Source organism: Oryctolagus cuniculus, chromosome 14 (genome assembly GCF_964237555.1).
Source record: "Oryctolagus cuniculus chromosome 14, mOryCun1.1, whole genome shotgun sequence".
Classification (NCBI taxonomy): Eukaryota; Metazoa; Chordata; class Mammalia; order Lagomorpha; family Leporidae; genus Oryctolagus; species Oryctolagus cuniculus.
This window is the reverse complement of record NC_091445.1, coordinates 73,874,770-73,896,462: the sequence shown is the minus strand read 5'-3', so window position 1 is coordinate 73,896,462 and position 21,693 is coordinate 73,874,770. Positions and strand designations below refer to the sequence as shown.

Genomic DNA, 21,693 nt, shown 5'->3' with positions numbered 1-21,693 from the left:
AGCAGATTAGCCAGGCATGGAAATCCTCTGTATCTAAATAAGGCATATTCTACCCAGAGTGTCAGTGCAAAGGAAAATGTCCTGTGCCAGCTCTTGGAACAGAGAGCCTTTGTTTTCTGTGAAAATACATTTCTCTGCAGAAGCTTTTTAATCAAGGGGCGCATTTACAGTTTTCTAGAATGTAAGACTTAATGAATGGATGTGTCACATAATGTCAGTGTCTGTTTTTAAGGAGTACTATTTTAGAAAAAAGGAGCCCTCTAATGCCTTAATTATTAAGCATGCTTCAGTACTCCTCTTTAAAAAAAGTAAAGTACAATTTATGAGTTAAACACAACTTAGATTTTGTAGCCCCCAATCTAGAGAGTCCGTGTGAGCATGGAGAGAAAGGAGGGACTGGTGTTGCCAGGTTAGGCACGGAGAAGGGACACCGTGGGTCTCCAAGCAAGACAGAGCCCCTTTTGTGACTCACATTAGATCATTACTTGTTGAAAAGCCAGCTTTGCCCAGGTGGGCATTTGGAGGAGGACCAGTCTATCACTCAAATTTTTGAGCAGCAAACACCCTTATCAGAAGCTCAGTATTGTAGCCATCAGATTCTTCTGGGTTTCAGTAAGGTATTTCCACTCGCAAGTGGGAAGAACACCGTTGCAAGTGAAGAAAGGGGCCACCTGCCGCAGACGAACACCGTGTGGAGGATGCGTGCACTCACCGTGACGGTGTTTTCTTCGATCACGAATATCTGGGGGTTGTAGGTGTCAACCTCTGCAGCTGCTGTCAGTTGTACTGTCTGGAAAGGCGACTGGAACACAAGAGCAACCATCTTAGCGGCTGGCACTGTGACAGTGGGTAAAGCCACTGCCTGCCATGCTGGCATCCCGTATTGTGCCAATTCGTGTACTGGCTGCTCCACTTGTGATGCAGCCCCTGCTAATGGACTGGGAAAAGCAGTGGAAGGTGGTGCAAGTGTTCGGGTCCCTGTCACCCATGTGGGAGACCCAGAGAAAATTCCTGGCTTTGGCCTGTCTTCTGGGGAGTGAACTAGTGGATGGACAATCTCTATGTCTCGCTCTCCCTCCCTCTTTCAAATAAATAATTGCTTAAAAGGAATATATTTACTTCAGCAGTAGTAAACGCAGAACTCCATGTTTATGATTTGTTTTCTGGTGGGAAGTGGTGAGAAAATCCAAGTCTTGGAGAACTTGTGGGACAGGCCTCTCACTCGGTTACAATACCTACATCCCACACCACAGCATCTGCTGTCAGCTCCCAGCGTCCGTTCCCAATTCCAGACTCTGGAAGGCTCAAGTTGTTGGGTTCCTGACACCTATCTGGGAGACCTGGATTGACAGTTCAGCTCTCACCCAGCCTTAGCTGTTGTGGGAATTTGGGTAGTGAATGGGACACCTCTCTAAGTAAACAATTGAGGCAAAATCCCCAAAGACTCTTCGAGTGCTTAAATTGGTAGTATGGGGGCTGGCGCTGTGGTGCAGTGGCGCAGTGGCTTAACACCCTGGCCTGAAGCACATCCCATATGGGTACCGATTCTAGCCCCGGCTGCTCCTCTTGTGATCCAGCTCTCTGCTATGGCCTGGGATAGCAGTGGAAGATGGTCCAAGTCCTTGGGCCCCTGCACCTGTGTGCGAGACCTGGAGGAAGCTCTTGGCTCCTGGCTTCGGATGGGCACAGCTCCGGCCATTGTGGCCATCTTGGGAGTGAATTAGCGGATGGAAGATCTCTCTTTCTGTCTCTACCTCTCTCTGTAACTGTCTTTCAAATAAATAAAATAAATCTTTAAAATAAAAATTGGTAGTATGGAACAGCACAGCCTTCAGAGGTAGCTGGGGAACTTGTGAAATGTGCAGATGATTGGGCTCTGCTTCTGAAAAAAACCAAGTCTCTGAAGGATGGGATCCAGCCATCAGCAAATTAAAACATTTCCCTGGCTGCCCACAATAGTCTCCCGTGTGGGTGGCAGGGAACCTACTACTAGAACTATCACCTGCTGCCACTCAGGATGAATATCAGCAGGAAGCTGATCACAAGTCAAGCTGGGACTCAAACCCAGGGACTCTGATAGGGGACGCAGGTGTCTGAAGCAGTGACTTAACAACTGTGCCCAAAAGGCATGTTTTTAGTTATGGAAGATTATAGTGAAGGTTGTAAAATGAACTTTGCAACGTGACAAAATTGCATGCTGAGTTTATATACTTACCTGAATGAGGCATATAATGGAATGGGAAACCAAAATTTAACAGGGAAGGGAATTTTCCTTTAGGTACGTGTGTGTAAAATAATACCATTTAAAAGCACACTTTAACTTGACCATGCCTGTTGGCAGCAGACACCTGAACTTTTTGGCATGTTATACATCATCAGTAATAATTACGGATTTCCTAATCCAGGTGTTTCTACCAAACACATTGGATTTGGGGTAGGCAGATGGGAAGGGCATACATTTTATGTTGACATTACCAGTAACATTTTATTATGAAATAACTTTATATGTTTTCCTCAAATGAGTTACAGAAAAATCGGTTTTTAAATGGAAACACTGATGTGTGTATTTCACTATTGTTTTCTCTGTAATGCAAATACTGGACCAGATGCCAACTGTGAAGTAGAATACAGTGCTCAAATTTTAGAGCAGCCCTCACATACCCTGGCTAGTAGGACTCAGTTTTTTTGGTTACCAGGGCACACAATCCAACAGACTCCATGAGGTAATTTGCTAAACTATATCTAGGAGCCAGAAAGAGAAAATATATTTCCAAAAAGTGAGCAGTTTGTTTCCTTTCCATTGGCTTAGTCTCTGGCTATTCTTAATTTTCTCAAGATGGACAATTGCATCAAAAGTTAACCCCATTCACTGCTCTCTTAAATATCTATTATTGATGGAACATAAGCAGTATTGACAGTGACAAAAGTGGGAAGAAATAAGTAGCTGTTGGCGAATTGTGGTTTCATACTTCCTGTAGGTTATAGAAGACAGCATTTTTCTTATAATACTGTTAACATCTGTACTCCCATAGCAGGCCCTTTGCACAGGCACACCATGGTCTCCTGCAGGCTAACACACAGGTGGGCAAGCCTGCACACCTGGGGAGTGAAGTGACACACCTGCTAGCATTCATCAAAGCATTCACTTAGAAATTGCAGCCAGTGCTGCCATGAATTTGAGGGCCTGAGCCATCACTTTGTGATGGAATTATTTGAAATGTCATGTTGAATTGCACCACCACCACACACACACACACACACAATGGCAACAAGAGGCAGCACATTAATGGTCTCTAATACAGGAAATGAGATCCACATTTCAGACTGGATCACCCAGGTGGACTGAGAACATCCAGTTTTCCATAGAAATTGCTGAAAACAAGATGGGGATAATCATTTGACCTTTCCAAAGGAGGAAAATGTATAGGACTTGACAGATAACTCCCAAGGTATCATCTCAGTTTATCCACCGTAACAATATGGAAAAGCATAAATAATATTCTTCCTAAGAAGCTGGTCTTATAATTGAAATGATGTAGCTTTAACCCAACCTGAGACAAACAAAATGCTTTTTACAGAGCTGGCGTGATTGCATTTTGATGTGCAACAGCACGTTTTTCCTTTCCAATTGGCAGAGTTCGCTATGAAAACATTTGTTCCTCAAACTCAAGGAGCCAAGAATCGAGTGGTAAAAGTGAGCACCAAGCTGCAGCCGCTTTGCATCGGAGACGATTTAGAATTATCCTGAAGGCATGAGAGCCAATGGAGCTCAGAAGAAAATAAAAGCAAGGCCAAAAGAAAACACAACTCCTCACTTCCCCATTCCTCACCCCACCTTTTGATTTTTTTTTTTTTTTTTGCATTCAGCATTCCTTTCCCTTATCCAAGATATTTCTCTTATTTGGACTCCAGGGACAAGTGTGGAGAGAACCAGTTCTCTAACACAAAACTTGATAGCAAGGAGTGGAGTTTATTGGAGACGACATGAACTAGTGAAAAACCAGGGAGTGGCGTCTAGTTGTAAGCACCTTGTGAACTGATTTATTTAAAAGAAATGAACTAGAGCCACAGAGGGCCCCAGAGGTTTCAGACTAATTTGTATTTTGCTACTCAGTTGGAGCCAGGAGTGGTAAAAGGGATGGCCAATCACTGAAGCAAGCAGATGTAGGGCAGCCTGTCTGTCTGATTTCTTGTGCCAAACTGATATCCTGGCTACCAAAATCCCTGCTCAAAGTAAACATCGCTATAGCACATGGAAAATCAGCCCTGACCTGGCTTTGGCACTTTGTGCAAACTGCTCTTGGGGATGGAAATGACTTAAGTTGTCAGGGCACTGGGTTCTTTTATCAGAAGATGGGAAAAACAGAACAGAGGGTTACTTGGCCCTAATAAAGGAAGATGGACCCTCAGCTACTATGTATCTACTGGATAGTTTAAGATCAGTTACCTAAGAGCTCTAGGAGAGAGACAAAGGCATTTTGACTCAAGTGTGATGAAGACTGGGAAGATGGAAATGTTGGGAGCATATGAAAGGAGGCAAAGCAAAAGCAGATGGCCCTTGGCAGCTGATCTTGACACCATCATGTCGCCACAGGTCTGCATGGAGCCTCAGAAGCAGATGTACCATAAGCACCCCAGGTGACTGAGGCGTGGCCAGATCGGGTGAGCACTGGGACAGGATGGAAGCAAGCTGCTTTCCCGCTCTGGCCTATCTGCGCACTGCTGGTAGCAGCCGTCTCCACAATGCAGCCTTACATTTCCTTGCTGTTGATAAACCCGGCCAATAAAGCTGATACTTACTGCTGCAAAAGTCCAGTTCCAAATCCTGGTAGACACATTAATGAAGTACTCGCCTCTCACGTGGAGGTCCTTCAGCCAGCAGGTGATATTACTACAGGAAGCAGTTCTGCAGTTCTTTCAGGTTGAAGTCAGTAGCAAAAGGAGAGAGAGGGTTGGCGTGGGTTTAAAACCATACGTGCTAACATTTCACAAAGACAGATAAACCCCGTGGCTGGGAAAGATCTAGGCAAACAGGCAATCTCATGAACTATTAGAGCTCATATCTATTCATCTGGGATCTTGGTACTATGTCTTAAAATGTAAAATGTGCATACCCCCTTGCCCCTGCCCCCTGGGGACCCAGCCACCCATGTAATAGACATGGATTGAGTTCTGGGTTCCTGGCTTTAGTCTTGTCCAGGCCTGGCTCTTGTGGGCATTTGGGGATTAAACCAGCAGATGCAAACGTGCTCTCTCTCTCCCTCACTCAAATAAATTGAAAAACAGTGAATAAACATTGTAACAAATATGTTTTTAAAAAATGTATGAAGAACTGGCCAATGTCAAATGCTAAGTTTCTCATGACTTCTTTATATAAAAGCACACACGTATCTACAAGTATCTGTAAATTAACATACTTTAAGGGAGGAATTTTGTTCTCCTGTTTTCTTATTTCCACCACTTTTTACAAAACAGTTTTGCTCAGAGATGACAAGTATGATTTTAACATTGTGCTTTCTTTAGAATTTATGGACTGCTGACTTACTTGAATACTTAATTGGGCAAGCACCTGCTAGATTAATCTCTTTCCCAAAGAAGAGTGTACATCTTAGGAATAGGAGATAAAAAATTATTGGAAAATAGAAGAGGAACATATTTAGCAGATAATAAAAGATACCAGTGGTGATATAGAATAGGGACTTAAAGTTTCTTATTTATTTTTTTGAGAGGCAGAGAGAATTTTCCATCCATTGGTTCATTCCTCAAGTGCCTACATCAACTGGGGCTGGGCCAGACTAAAGCTAGGAACCTGGAAATCAATCTGGGTTGCCCACATGGGTGGCAGAGATCCAACTACTTAAATGATTACCTGCTGCCCTTCAGGGTGCACATTAGTGGTGAGCTGGAACTCAAACCCAGGCACTCCAACATGGGATGCAAACATCCCAAGTGGTGTCTTAACCATCGCACCAAACACTTGTCTTGGAAGGAGGATGTTCGAGGCCTTACATACCCAGTCCCTCACAGATCTTTGTGATGTTCCCAAAGCACACAACACAGAAACATGGGAATTGCAGGAGTCCTTCAGATATCAGGAACTCCAAACATGAATTTTATGTTTTACAATGTCCAAACCTAGACTTGAGCGTTAGAAGTGCTTTCTAAATCACAATTCATGCAAGCCGTCAAGGTGAGATGAGAAAGCTCTGTGTTATCAGGTGGCGAGAGAAAAGCGGCCTCGATTCCAGGTAAGAGAAACAACGAATCACTCCAAGAAACTTTCACACTTAACCTGTCCTCACCAATTCTTTTGTGTGCCGGAAATTCTCACTCTTGAAAGATACAGAAGCAGGTATTTGTCCGATTTTCAGTGGATTTATTTCTCCATTACAACTGATGTCACCAGCCTACAAAGAAGAATGCTTGATCAGATTTAGGAAGCAAAACACTCTATGATGCTCCTGACATGTTAGGGAATCCCGAGCTAGATACTAGAAAAGAGGATGGGTTTTTTAGCCTCTCTTCACTGGTGCTGACCAGGCCACACTGCCTGTAACCATTAAATAAACCCTGGAGTACTCAAATCCTTTGATGTGACTTGATGAGATGGGGTAGGTTCTTATGTGATGAGACAGATTTGCAGTAATAATAGAATGTGAGTTGCTTTAGTTTAGCGAGATTGATGTTGTCTAGTCCCCTTTACACACTACAAGAATTACACTGTTGTAGACCTGCCAAGTGGTAGACCCAGGATAAGTCAATGTCAAGGGTTCTCACCAGAACAGTGCTCCTTGGGTCAGGTTGCATGATGGAAAAACCTGAGGAGCTCATAAAGAAAAGTTCTGATGTTAGGGCCTTACCCCTGGACACTCTGACTTCCTTGCCCTGGGTGGGGCTGGGCAACATTGTTACTTAAAAGACACGGCTCATTTACATGAAGAGCCAGGGTGGAGTATTGCCACCTGCAAAGTCCAGGCTGGCTGCTTGAAGGCCAGAGCCCTAGGTCTGTTTTGTGCTGCTCTAACAGAGACACTGAGAATGGTAATTTGTAATGAACGGACAATTTATTGGCTCACAGTTCTAGAAGCTGGGAGTCAAAACCAAGGTGCTGGCAGCTGGGAAGGCTTTCTGACCACATCATTCCATGTGTGGAGGTCAGAGGGGGACGCGGGAAATGGGGAGCCCAATGTGCCCTTTTGTAAGGACACCAATCCCATCCATGACAAGGGACCCTCATGGCCCCACCACCTCTTTAAGGCCCCAACCTCCTAACACTGACACAAAGGCAATAAACTTTTCAGCTTGAGCTTAGAGAAGATAAACACTGAAACCACAGCTACCAGCTACTAACTGCAGCTGTGTAGACCTACTATGTTCCTGCTATAGACTTGCTTCCAAGTTGACTCCATTTTCTCCTCACAGAGCCCTGACAGCCAGAACTTCACTTGGCAAAACAGGGCTTTTGGAATAATGTCTGCCATTTGTAAGTCCCTAGACACAGACATTTGTCTTCCTGTAACAATACCGTGCTTTTAATATGAAGTTAACTAATTAAATCAATCAATTGGCACTCGTGATACATCAGGGTTATCTTCTGTCTGTCACGTGCAAATGTCAGACATGATAATAACCTCATGGCTTATTTCCATCCTGAACAATGCACTTTTTTCTAGCCCACTTTGTCATCCTTACCTGTCCTGTGTGCACTCCCGTCAGGTACATCAGTGGGTTCTTTTCTTTGGTGTATTGAGGGATATGGATGATTACAGATGCCATGCTTACAGGGACACTTCCTGTTGTTACCTGTGTGTGGAAACCCATGCTGGGATCACGACATGGTGCAAGACAAGTGGTCAATAACCCCTGTGTTGATTAGGGTCAACCACAAAGTGGTAAAATCGAGTTTCTTTGGAGGTGACTCACTGCCTTATCATCACACGTTAGGCCTCTGAGTCTTCTTAATGGAAAATAACCTCACCCTCTGTAATTTTAATGAGGAATAATTGGTGACTTGATAAACATGGTATACATGATTGAAAATGCTACCTGTGGAGGTGGGTTGTAGGGTGTGGTCCCACCCTGCCACTGACTAGCAGTGTGGCTTGGGGAAGCAACTCAACCCCTCTGTGCTCCAGTCTTTGTAGAAGAAACTGGATCCAAAACTCAGTAAGTGTGCCCTGGTGCATCAACTGTTACTCATGGAGCTTCGATTCTGCAGTGCTTATGCCCTCCTGATTGTCCAATTATTTTATAATGACCCTAGGAATAATTGTATCAACTTCATAACTGATCTAGGACTTAAATAGGAGTAGCATGTAAATCAATCGATGTGATGGCTGATATTATACTCTCTATAATGTTATTGTGTTATTACAAATCGATTAAAGAATGCAGTTGTCAGATATTATAGTTTATAAAGTCCACTATTTAGATAACAAATCAAGATTCTTTTAAGATTAAAAAAAAAAAAACCAGTAGGGTTGCAGTCTTGTAGCAGATGAGCAGGAAATGTAAAATAGTACAATGGTACTGCCCTAGGGTAGTGGATGAATTTGCTTTTTATTGTCCAAAGTTTATCTAATAGAATTATTTCTGTGTATATAACTGATAATAACTGAGACATTATAATACTTACTGATGAATAGTCATAGACTTTGGGTTATGCTACTACCTCTACAAAACCCTTATTTGTACACCAACGCATACATCCCAAACAGAAATGGTCTCCATCTCATTAATATTGAACATTTGCCTTCCAGATATCACAGTTACCCTTACCCAAGACATATCACTATGAACAAAACCCAGTAAGATTTATCGATGGTCTACTTTGTGGTGCTCAAGGTATGAAATGGGAACCAGCAGCATGAGTGTCACCTGGAAACTTGTTAGAAATGTACATTTTTGACTCAGACTTACCCCAGACCTACTGAATCAGAAACTAGATGAATCCTAGCTACCTGTGCTTTAACAAGATCTCCAGATGACCTGCATGTACACTCAAGTTTGATATCCACTGGTGTATTATTTTCTCCCTCTTACCAGGCTCATTTTTCCTTTCCCCTTCCTTCTGATTTGCCTTTCTAATGAGAAGCTTACCAACCTTTAGGGAGAAGATGAATTTCGGACCAATATCTTCAAAACTGTTCACGATGGAAGGAAGATTCCCATCTGAAGAGACTTCATAAAAATTTATGTTGGTGGATCTGTTGGGTGATTGTTTAGAAAGCCAAACATTTTAGTTTTACTGTTCTTTTTAAAAAGTTTTTATTTTCATCCATTTGACAGGCAGAGTGACAGAGATAGATGTAGAGTCAGATATTCCACCTGCTGGTTCCCTCCCCAGATGTCTGCAGTAGCCAGTGCTGGGCCAGGCTGAATCAGGCGTTCAAAACTTCATACAGGTCTCGCACATGGGTGACAGGGGCCCAAGCACTTGAACCATCATCCGCTGCCCCCCAGGCTGCATTAGCAGGGAGCTGGATCAGAAGCGGAGGAATAGCACTTCCATTAGGGATGTGGGCATCCCAGGCAGTGGTTTAACCCCCCTGCACTGCAATGCCCACCTCTGCTGTTGTTATTAAAGCTTCCTATTTCTTTAGTAACTTCTAGTTTAGATTACAAGTAAAACCATTTAATTATAAAAGCACTACATGAAAACTAATGTTGTATGGGCTTATGGGCCAAAGAATGTTTCTAAGACTAAACTTCCTTTCAAAACATATCCCTTCCTAGTCTTTCTCTTGAGGTTCTGTGATATGTGTTTAGAAGTTATCACATCTCTAAAGTAAATAAAAAAGTGTTACTTTAGAACTGATGGGGAACTCCTCTCAAGACTGCTGCTTTATTGTCTGGTGTGCTAACAGTGGACACCCAGTCCTTGCTGATTGGATGAATGGGTTTATAAATCAGGGATTCTCTACTTGGTGTGCAGGAAACACAGGCAAAGAATATTGGATATTAGTTCCTATGAGACAGGCCATGCTTTTTTTAAAAAAATTATTCATTCTCTCTATCTTTCTGTGGTTCCAAGCCCATGCTAATGGTGTGGGGTCTGAATTGCATTTGGTGGGATCTGTGGGGTGGAGACCACCTTTCAGATGCATTAGAGATCTCTTTAAACTAGAGCTAAAGGCATTGCTGATTAAGGTCTTCCCACAAAGTGATACTAGGTCAGAGGAACCCCCATAGGATTACTCAGACTGGAATGAAACTGGGGACCCTCCTATGTTCTCATTCATTTCTGAGACCTCAAGGCCAGATTCCAACCAGGGCAGCTTCTGTGGTTGGGGGGTAGAGGAATGGGTGGTAGTGGTAGGAGTCTAAGAAGCACTCCACACCTTCTGTTTAAATCATAGACAGGCCTGTGTTGTGGTGTAGCAAGTAAAGCTACCACCTGCAATGCCAGAATCCTATATGGGCACTGGTTCTATATTTGGCTGCTATACTTCTGATCCAGCTCCCTGCTAGTGCACCTGGGAAAGCAGCAGAAGATGGCCCAAGTGCTTGGGCCCTGCAACCATGTGGGAGACCCGGATGAAGTGCATGTCTCCTGGCTTTGGCCTGGCCCAGCCCTAGCCATTGTGGTCATTTGAGGAATGAACCAGTAGATGGAAGATTTCTGTCTCTCCCTCCAACTTTGAAATAAATTTTTTAAAAAAATCTTTAAAAAATCTTAGGGACAATTTATCTTCATTATAGGATATTTATTATATTTCCTTAAAAAATGGACTGGACATTTCCTGAGATAAAATTGTTTCCTTCCTAAAACTTTGTCCTTCTCTTTTTTAGGCTTTAAAAAAAACATTTCCAAAGTCTCAAAAGGAAAATATGTCATAGGGAGACTTAAATAGATGTAGTCAAGGTTATGTATATGAGAGGAAACAGTGAGTTGTCAGCCTTACATGGAAAATGGGAAAAGTGACTTGGCTTTGAAACAGAAACCTGGCTGTGTGTGCCAGAATAGTTTGCTTTGCTTTCCAGAGATTTTTGTGTGAGCACATAAAAAGTGACAATTTCTAAATTGATCAATATGTTCTCTTTTCGTTTTTAGATAAGATCTGACATTTTCTCATCTGTTATTTAAGTGTTCCTTAAATCACCTAAGTGTTCATCAGTATATTTACAGTCAGGGGATCTTGCTTCAGAAATAATTCTATCACTGTCTGTTTCTACCCGCCATATTTGTACAATGTAACTGCACATTCATACATATCAGAGTGGCTGCTAAGGAATCTACATAATCTTTTCCAAAAGTTTGTAAAGATGTGTGTTAAATTTTGTTTTTTTTTTGCATGGCATAGAATGTTTAAACAAAATAAAAATGCAAAATAATCTCTCATTAATGTTGGAATGACCCAGCCAAGAACAGAATAAGCTAAATATGATAAGCTACATATGATAAGATAAATATGATAAGAAAACTTTTCTAAGATTACATAAAAAGGTATAGAAAAGTATTTTACCACTACCACTATCCATTTGTACTTTTCATTTTTTTTTTTGAAGATTTATTTGAGAAACAAAATAAGAGAGAGAGGGAGAGACAGGGAGAGAGAGAGATTTTCCATCTGCCGTTCACTCACAAATGGCTACCTTGGTCAGGGCTAGGCCAGGCAGGAGCCAGGCCTGTGCACTTGGGCCATATTCCTCTGCTTTTCTGGGCACATTAGCAGGAAGCTGGGTTGGGGAGCAGCTGGGCCTTCAACTGGCTGGTATCATGGTGGTGGTTTAACACACTATAGCACAACAGTGGCCATACTTTTCTTTTATAAAAAGTATTGATAGGACATGCGTTGGTGATAGCATTGGGAATCATTTTAGCATTTGTTCTCTATAATTCTTTGCATTAAAATGTTAACTCTATGTTTTAAAAAATATTACAATGTATTAGAATCTAAGTTACTACCAGAAAAATACGTGGCTACGATGTCAGACAGTAAAATGAATCTTTTATATTTATTTTGTGTTAAAGTGTCTGAAAAAAAATTAGTAGAAGTGTGAAACCATAAAAAAGCTGCATCAACAAAAGGCACCCAAGGAGAGGAAACACCAGTGAGTAGTTCAGGTAATGTGGTAAGAGCAAGCTCTTTGGTTGCATTTGTTTTTAATTACTTATTTTAGCAACTGGGAGTCCTTTGACATCTGAAGTTCCTGATTGATTTTTCAGGGATGGGTGGCTTGGGCTGGATTCTGTTTCTGCCTGTGCTGTTCACAGCACACTGGACACAGAAGCATTCCTCTCATCTTTGCTCATGTGGCTCAGGCTCTAGACATGATGGCATATTTTCCTTTCTCGTTTTGCTCAGTGATCAGCTGGGGTGATATGCTGGAAGTTAGAGCAACCTGTCACTGAACCTTGGAAAATGCTGCCATGTATTTTCCAGGGGTCATTGATTTAGCTGGGAATGAGCACAAGGCTTCAGTAGGTAGAGACGTCTGGGGCCCAGGCTGGAGGTGGGCATTGCCTGCAGCCCACACACTGGCACAGCTGTGCTCCGTGGCTGTGCCATGAACTTGCCTCACTTCCAATCGTGAGTTAAGATTAAAGCAGTCTATTATCGCCCTTAGTATTTGTAAGTTACCCACTTCCCAAATCACCCATTTCTGTCAACAATTTAGGACAGTGATACCGGCCAGTATCGCTTTGCCCACTGCTCTCAGGTTTACTAGCTTTGAACAAGCAAGAAGAGGGAATAAAGCATTTCTTCATGGATGACTCCCTCTGGAAAATTCCTCGCTTCCTCCTGGATGGAAGAAGACTGCAAATGTTCATTTTCCACCCAGAAACTAGACTGGATCTACTTCCAGTATCTGACGATTTAACCTGTGACCATAAACAGTATTGGTTGGGAATTACTCTATGCAAAGCATTATGCTTGGGGCTTGGATAACCTAACGGGGGAACTGCTTGAGCTTTCATGTGGACATTAGGAAGCAGGCAGTGAGAAGAAAGTGTGGCGACGCTCAGAGTTCTCTTTTCACATCTCAGAGTTTGTAGCTCCTCTGAGGGCTGATAGAGGAGCTTCCCTGCGGCACATGGCCAAAGAGGAATTCCTCTGTCTTTACAATGCCATTCACAGTCAATAATCTCAAACAGTCACTCAAGGTTTTCCTAGAGTCAAATTTGTCTGTGGACTTCTATTTCTTTTTTAAAGATTTATTTATTTTATTTGAAAGGCAGATTGACTAAGCTATTGTCAGGGGAGGGAGGGAGAAGAATCTCCCATCCACTGATTTACTCCTGATATGGCCCCAACGGCCAGGGCTGGGCTAGATTGAAGCCAGGAGCCTGGAGCTCCATCCTGGGTGGCAGGGGCCCAAGCGCTTAGGCTGTCTTCTGCTGCCTTCCCAGGCACATTAGCAGGGAGCTGGATTGGAAGTAGAGCAGCCAGGACTTGAACTTGTGCTACAGTATGGGAGGCCAGTGTCACAGGTGGCAGCTTACCGTGCCAAGCCCTTGGACTTCTGTTTTAGTTCACAAGTTGAAATGTACTGATCCAAATTCTTGCTTTAGGAATGTACGTATACAGTAATTTTGTAGTCACGGCCAATGTATTAGGCTCCCCACTTCTTACCTACCTTGTCAGGTGAATCTCAGCATCATACAGCAGAGGTATTTTGAGGCTGACTGCATTATCTGCCAGGTTTTCTTCTTGGCTTTCACTGTTAAAACAAATGCTGAGAAATTACTTAAAGATATTTTAAAGGCCAGATATCATCAACCCATGACTTCACTGTGTTTACCTTATGGCTTGGAAACTGACAGATGCCTGATTCTGAAGGTTTTGAAGATTGAAGTCAAAGTTTACAGTAAAAGTCACCTACACACAAAATTAACATTTGTCAAGCTTATGCATCATACTCGAAGAAAAATGTTTCCAATAAAAGAAAACTCATTCCTAGTTGATTGTGTATTGTATCCACCTTAAGCTGTTCCTGCTTTAGCATGCTCACTCTAGGGACAGCTCAACTCTCAATGGACCATCCAAGTTACTCATACACGTCTGAACTGGAAACCTCTGTGATGGTGTGAAATTTGTTTACCAAGTGTTAACAAATGTTTTCTAGGGGCTGGCTTGGTGGCACAGTGGGTTAGGCTGCCATATGCAATGCCAGTATACCATATTGGAGCCCCAGTTCAAGTCCCAGCTGCTCCACCTCAGATCCAGCTCCTGCTAATGTGCCTAGGAAGGCAGAAGTTGCTGCCCAGTATTTGGGCCCTGCTACCCATCTGGGCGATTCAGATGGAGTTCCAGACTCCATCTATTGCCAGCCTCTTTCTATTGTGGCCATTTGGGGAATGGACCAGAGGATGAAGATTATCTTTCTCTCTCTCTCTCTGTCTTCCTCTTCCTGTCTCCCCCTTTGTCTGTCATTCTGCCTCTTAAATAAATACATCTTAAGAAAAAACTGGTATCTGTAATTCTGTGTACAGCACTTTGGTCAACACATTTAGGCAAAAAGAACTTTTTCCATTGCATGTACTTTTTGGAATAAATGGCATAAGGGAGACTTTATTTAATAACTTAAAATATTAAGATGTTAAAAGGCTTCCACAAAGTATACAGCCTATTATTGTGTGATGCCCATCAAAAGATGATATCCAACACAGATGATGCTACAACAGTAAATTAACTAGGGTGTTGGGAAGGTGCTAGCATGGATGTGGGTGTGGAATGCAAGTTGTACCTGTTGTTGCTTCTTTAAAGCAGGGTAGCCTACATTGCAGGTAACAGACTTCTGAGATGAAGCAAGCTGGCATGTCACTTCTGTTCCATCAACCTGAAGATAACCAAGGACAAAACACGATCCATTAGAGTGCACATACACATTGGAAGGTATAGAGGGATATTTTGGCAATAAGGTTGGTTTCACACTAAAATAGTTTATCATTCCCTAAAATTTGAAAGTCTTGTACTGTCCAGTTTCCAGTATGATTATTATTGCTGATTCTAAAGATAAGCAGCACATCCTACAAGCCAAAGAAGAGCTTTAGTACAGAACTTCTTTCCCAGCAGGAAACTGTAGTTCTTATATTTCAGAAACACAATGAGTTTTAATCCAATATTTAGAAGATTATCTTTAGTACATATCTTTCTCTCAATGTATTTGAAATTTGTGTATTTAAGAGAAGGAAACAAAATCATATCAGTGTTTATATATTTTTAATAATTTAAGTAATCCTTTAGTTTTCTGTTTTTTCTTTTTAAAATAAGAAGTTATCATTTAGCACAGTATGTTTATATTATTTTATTTGTTTGGTGGGGGGTAGAGAGAATGAACAAACTCCATCCACTAGCTCACTCCCCAAATGCCCACAGCAGCCAGAAATGTGTTCTGTTGGGGCCAGGAGCTGGGAGCTCAACTTAGGTCTCTCACCTGGCCATCAGAGACCGAACCCCTGGAGCCACTGCTGCTATTTCCCAAGGTCCGCATTAGCAGGAACCTGGAATCAGGAGCGGGAGCTGGGAGTTGAACCACAGGCTGTTTAAGTACTAAGGTCAGGATTGGTGTCAAACTCTAAATTTATTAAGTTCACTTTAAACTGGATGCAACTATTACTCTCTTAATTGGGAAAATCTCAGCTTTTTCCTTCTCTCCTTTTTTCCCCCCTCCATTGTTGATGCTAGGAGAGGGACCGGGGCACTCATGGTCAAGTGTGTTGCTGGTTTGGTGATCAAGTCAGCACGATGACCTGGCTTTGCTGGAATGCATCCTCTTGGCAGCAGTAAGACATGTGGTTGCAAAGCTCGGGCTGAGCTGTGGGACTTGAGTGTGTCTGAGCAAGTGCACAGCATCTGTGCAGCACGCAGCAGCCACATCACACGGATGGCTCGGGAAGGTGATGGGAGTGTCTGGCTACTGCGGCCAAGTACCCGGGTGAAGGAAAAACTGAACGAGGCTCGAAGCAGAAATGGCCTAGATACAGAGCCAGACCAGGTCCTCGTGTGGTTTAACTAGTTGGCAGTCAAGAGTCAGTAGTGATCATGCTGGGGTTGAATGTGCTGAACAGCTACAGGAACAAGGGGATTTGAGTAAATGTAAGGAAGTCAGGACTTGATAATAAGTAGGAAACCCAATAGCGGCACACATGGGGGCCATCACATACCGGCATGGAAGATGAAGCAAAAAACAAGTTTTCTGAAAAATTAGCAACAATTCTAGTGTTGTATGCACTTTCCTTTTTATTTTTCAGTGTTACTGAAAATGTTAACCGTTTGTTTTGATTGCTGACAATAAAAGGTTGTTCTCTGTTAAAAGCAAAAAAGGAGAAAGAGAGAAAAAGGAGCCTTAAAGTAAAAAAATAAAAAGGCCAGTATTCCAAAACGTCATGCATTTAAAAAATAAACTCTGGATTATTTGGTATACTGAGAAAATTGCTTAATAAATTATCTGCATATTAAAATGATACTGACAATAAAATAATAAATGCCATGGGATTTTCTTCTTCATTGCTCTTAATGACATTACAGAGACAGGAGCCATCCAAACACAATAATTTTACATTTCTTACTGCTCTACACTTAGGCAGATGGCAGAACCTAAACTTTGCTTTTAAAGTCATTTACTATTATAAATGTTTCTTTGTAGAAGAAACTCCAGAAATATTATTTGAATGAAACAATTTTAGTGTGTCTTTATTTCTACATCTTACATAAGCTTTCAAGTCACACTTACTGGGTAGCTGGCAGCTGCTTGACATTGAGAACCAGATCTGAGATGCAAAGCCCATCACCACCACAGTCTTTGTAGAAAGGGATCTACAAAAGAGGGGGAAATCCTGTACATTTTCTCCTGTGCTAATTGCACAAGAATGCATAGCATCATTCCATGTATGCAAAGTTCAAAACCATGCAAGACCAAGCAGTGTTTAGGAACATACACAGGTTGAACAAAGTCATAATGAGAAGCATTGATAAATAAATATAAAATTCAAGATAATGTTTTGACCAGGGGGAACTGGATTACAGTGGATATGATGGGAGTAGCAGAGCTTCCTACATATTGGAGATATTTATTTTCAAGTGGGTGGTGACCATTAGGTATTTGATTTTTATTATTTATCCCTTCAACAAATATTCATTAAACATGAGGTATGCCATGCACTGCTCCAGGGGCTGGAAACTGGGTGAAAAAGACAAAAATTCCTGCTGACATAGAACTTACATACTAGTGAACTCTATACTTCATTTAGAAAATCAAAAACATTTTAAATTTTTATTTATTTTGCAGGCAGAGAGAGAGATAGCTCCCATCCCCTGGCTCATTCCCCAAATGTCTACAACAACTGGGGCTGGGAACTCAGTTTGGGTCTCCCTACTGGGAAGCTTGATTTGGGAGCAAACCCAGGCTCTCTGATAAGAGGCACAGGTGACACAATGCAGCATCTTACCTAACAGATCAAATACCTCCCTGAAAACTGAATTTAGAGACTGTCTTCAGTATCTTCCAAACATTACTGCAGTGACTGTGAGACACTGTTTGCCAATGAAAACCCAGGAAGAGCAAACCACACTTACACTGAAGACCTTGGCAGTCTCAGAATAGGCTTCCAGGGCAGGGCTAGTGCCCGGGTTTTCCAGACTGATGTCCACATGCAAGTCCAAAGAGTTCACAACGTCAGAGGGCTCCTAAACACACACACACATGCTTGGTCAGTTTATTAGGGTACAACAGCTTTAAAACAAGAACAGGGCCACAAACACGTTTACAATGGAAAACACAGTCAGCCTTCTATTATGTAGAATGCCCTTGTCATGTACGACCAAGTCTCTTACTTCTCTTACAATTCCACTTGTAGCCCCTCCACTATTAAGAAACCTAAAAACACTTAGGTATAGCAAAAATCTGAAAGAAATTCTTAGTTAAGCTCATCACTATATTGATTAACACACAAGCATTACACATATGTAGATAACATTCCAGTTACAATGCTTATAAAATTACTGTCAATATTGTCCTCTTGGTTGTTGGCCAAGTCCTCCTTTTTAAGATTTGTCCATTTAAAAAGCAGAGTATGAGGCCGGCGCCGCGGCTCACTAGGCTAATCCTCCGCCTAGCGGCGCCGGCACACCGGGTTCTAGTCCCGGTTGGGGCGCCGGATTCTGTCCCGGTTGCCCCTCTTCCAGGCCAGCCCTCTGCTGTGGCCAGGGAGTGCAGTGGAGGATGGCCCAGGTGCTTGGGCCCTGCACCCCATGGGAGACCAGGATAAGCACCTGGCTCCTGGCTCCTGCCATCAGATCAGCGCGGTGCGCCGGCCGCAGTGCGCCGGCCGCAGCGGCCACTGGAGGGTGAACCAATGGCAAAGGAAGACCTTTCTCTCTGTCTCTCTCTCTCACTGTCCACTCTGCCTGTCAAAAAAAAAAAAAAAAAAAAAAAAAAAAAAAAAAAAAAGCAGAGTATGAGAGGAGAGGCAGAGAGACAGGAGACAGGGAGAGGGAGAGAGGGAATCACATTGAGTGTCAGGGACCCCACCACCTGGGCCATTATATGCTGCCTTCCCCCATGCTTTTGTAAGAGCCTTTTTGGAAACAGAACAGCCAGGATTTGAACCTGCATTCTTATATGGAATGCAGACATCACTAGTGGTGGCTTAACCCACTGTACCACAACACTGGACCCAACTATGTCTTTTTTAATATTTATTTATTTTAAAGTTAGAGTTACACAGAGAAAGAAGAGGAGGCAGAGAGGGAGGGAGAGAGGTCTTCCATCCACTGGTCCACTCCCCAATTGTCTGCAACGGCTGGAGCTGCACTGATCCGAAGCCAGGAGCTTCTTCTGGTCTCCCATGTGGTGCAGGGGCCTAAGCACTTGAGCCATCTTCCACTGCTTTCCCAGGCCATAGCAGAGAGCTGGATTGGAAGTGGAGTAGCTGGGACTTGAACCAGCGCTCATATGGGATGCCAGCTCTGCGGGGGGCGGCTTTACCCGCCAGCTCCCCAGCTATGTCTTTCTACTTACTATCATAGGGAGGTTTTTTTTTTTTTTTTTGACAGGCAGAGTGGACAGTGAGAGAGAGAGACAGAGAGAAAGGTCTTCCTTTTGCCATTGGTTCACCCTCCAATGGCCGCCACAGCTGGTGCGCTGCGGCCGGCGCACCACACTGATCCAAAGGCAGGAGCCAGGTGCTTATCCTGGTCTCCCATGGGGTGCAGGACCCAAGCACTTGGGCCATCCTCCACTGCACTCCCTGGCCACAGCAGAGAGCTGGCCTGGAAGAGGGGCAACTGGGACAGAATCCGGCGCCCCGACCGGGACTAGAACCCGGTGTGCCGGCGCCGCTAGGTGGAGGATTAGCCTAGTGAGCCGCGGCACCTGCGTATCATAGGGAGTTGCAACGAAATCTCTGGGAAGGAATAGTATGATCTAGAGTGGAAGGTGCCCAGGATATGCTGTCAGTAAGGGACAAGACGACTGTCTTCTTTAGTTGAAAACTGACTCTGTTCCATACAAAACCTTTTCTGTTCTACAGTCGCCTTCTACAAAGGTGATTCCCGTGTCCTAAATTAAACTCCCCAACTCTGGCCCTAGCTGACTGTTCGGAGTTGCACTGCTCCTTGTGCATTTAAGAGGATGCATGCTTCACTCACCAGTCATTAAAGCCAACCCTATCCAGCTCCAAGTCCAACTTTTTCACTTGGACTTTGGTACAGAGGGAGAGGATTTGCAGCCTTGCAGGAGGCACGGGCCCCTTCCGGTTTCTGAGGCCTCCTGTCTAATGAAACCTGTGGGAATGCCAAACTATGCAGTCCTCTTCCAAATCTCTTCCCAGATCCCATCAGGGAAACACAATGTCCACACCAGTGAAAAATCTTAACAATCATATTGCCTCTTCCTGGGAAGTGATATGTTCATTTTCACTTAGCCCATTCCCAGGCAGGCCTTACTCCTCTCTTGAGCCCTGTGGGGGCCCTGACCACTTAACAGCTGCTCGACTATGAAGAAAATGTCCTCATCTTGCTGCAGACTTGGCACTTAGGATGGACTTCACTGGTATTTATAGCAAATGGTAAATAGGATTTATTTTTATTAATATCTATTTTTCTTAATATTTTTCATATATATATGACGGAGCTCTTTCAACCTACTGGTTCACTCCTCAAATGGCTATAGCATCCAGGACTGGGCCAGGTTTAAGCCAGGAGCCTAAAATTCCATCCAGGTCTCCCAGTGGGTGACAAGGACTCAAGTACTTGAGCCGTCACCTGCTGTCTCCCAGGATGCATTGGCGGGACTTTAAACAGCACTCTGATAGAGGAGTCTTAAAGTGTAATTTTTGTATCATTCATCTACATTGAAAAGAACCGGGGTACCCCACAAACCTGCATATTTCTTGGACCTTCAACTCTGAATTTCTAGTGATGGGGACCCAGAATATGCATTTTATAGGCTATCTAGGCAGTTCTTATGCAGTCTGAACTCTGAGAATTATATTTAGGCAAGTAAATAGTTCTTTTTAAAGTTGCTTCCTGAGAGAAATACACTTTCAAATACCATTATGTGGTTGCTAAGGGGAAACAGTCACGTAATTTATAAAATAAATTTCCTGTTGGAAGTTTAACCCCAAGAAGCATTTTACCTACTTGGAAGATTTTCAAAATCTATGAGAAATATCAAAATTATAGCATAATATTAGAACAAGTAAATTCTACCTCCACCTGATCTACCACCCTTGGTATATATGAAATAATAGAAATTACAACTGGAATGATCATTTTCTTTTAAAAAAAAAAAGATTTGTTCATTTGAGAGGCAGAGTTACAGATAGAGGGAGGGAGAGCCAGAGACAGAGAAGTCTTCCATCCACTGGTTCACTCCCCTAATGGAAGCAACAGCCAGAGCTGGGCCCATCAGAAGCTGGGACATTCTTCCCCCTCTCCCATGTGGGTGCAGGGGCCCAAGCACTTGGGCCATCTTCCATTGCTTTTCCAGGCCATCAGCAGGGAGCTGGATAAAGTAGAGCAGACAAGCATGGAATTGGCACCCATATGGGATGCCAGCGCTGCAGGAGGAGGCTTAACCTACTAGGCCACAGTGCTGGCCCAAGGAATTATCATTTTCAGTACCTTAAAAATGGGTGAAATTTTCCATGGTCAGAAAATATCAAAATACAGAACCAACTAAAAGTTGGACCTGTTAAACAATTAAGAAAGTACTGTTTCTTGATTTTTTTAATGTACCTTATTTTTGGCCTTTTTCTCATGAAATTTTACACAAAAATACTACCTTACATATGAATAGACTGACTGCTAATGTTAGCATAAAGGAAATGGGCTTCTTATTCAAATTAGACAAGAAAGGCATTAAGTCTAGAAGTGCAAGTGTTTGTTAACTCATAATTTTTGTTTTTAGACTTTGACCATTCAGCAATCTTTAAGAGGAAATGAGGTGAAGAGAACCCGGAAACCTTACCTGGATATGAATGATGTGCTCAGAGCAGCTCTGTGCTTGGTTTACTAGCATATTCTTCTGCAGGTACCTCTCATTATTTTCTTTAAATAAGCCTCTGGAGGTTACTCTGGAGGAAAATCCATTTGCATCAAGTGTGATATTATACACAATGGCTACGACAAAAATTACAAAAAAGTCTTACTACAAATGAATTTATAAAGAAGACAATCCCTGATTTATTGTATCTTACTGGACAAAGTCTCTGGCTTCAAGAAAATATAGAAACAGTATTCGCAT

The 21,693-nt window shown here is 42.8% G+C and overlaps 1 protein-coding gene across 1 annotated transcript in view; it reads right to left on the bottom strand.

Moving 5' to 3' along the window:
• Positions 1–21,693, bottom strand: part of ITGA2 (integrin subunit alpha 2) — a 110,034-nt gene that overhangs the window by 7,066 nt on the left and 81,275 nt on the right. The window contains exons 17-28 of the mRNA XM_008262194.4: positions 21,418–21,569; positions 17,523–17,633; positions 16,681–16,763; positions 16,112–16,253; positions 14,692–14,784; positions 13,747–13,823; positions 13,582–13,665; positions 9,104–9,206; positions 7,693–7,803; positions 6,303–6,407; positions 4,801–4,914; positions 713–802 (exon numbers count right to left, since the gene is read on the bottom strand). Of these exons, the coding sequence (XP_008260416.3) occupies positions 713–802; positions 4,801–4,914; positions 6,303–6,407; positions 7,693–7,803; positions 9,104–9,206; positions 13,582–13,665; positions 13,747–13,823; positions 14,692–14,784; positions 16,112–16,253; positions 16,681–16,763; positions 17,523–17,633; positions 21,418–21,569 (1,265 nt within the window). The remainder of the gene's footprint in view (positions 1–712; positions 803–4,800; positions 4,915–6,302; positions 6,408–7,692; positions 7,804–9,103; positions 9,207–13,581; positions 13,666–13,746; positions 13,824–14,691; positions 14,785–16,111; positions 16,254–16,680; positions 16,764–17,522; positions 17,634–21,417; positions 21,570–21,693) is intronic.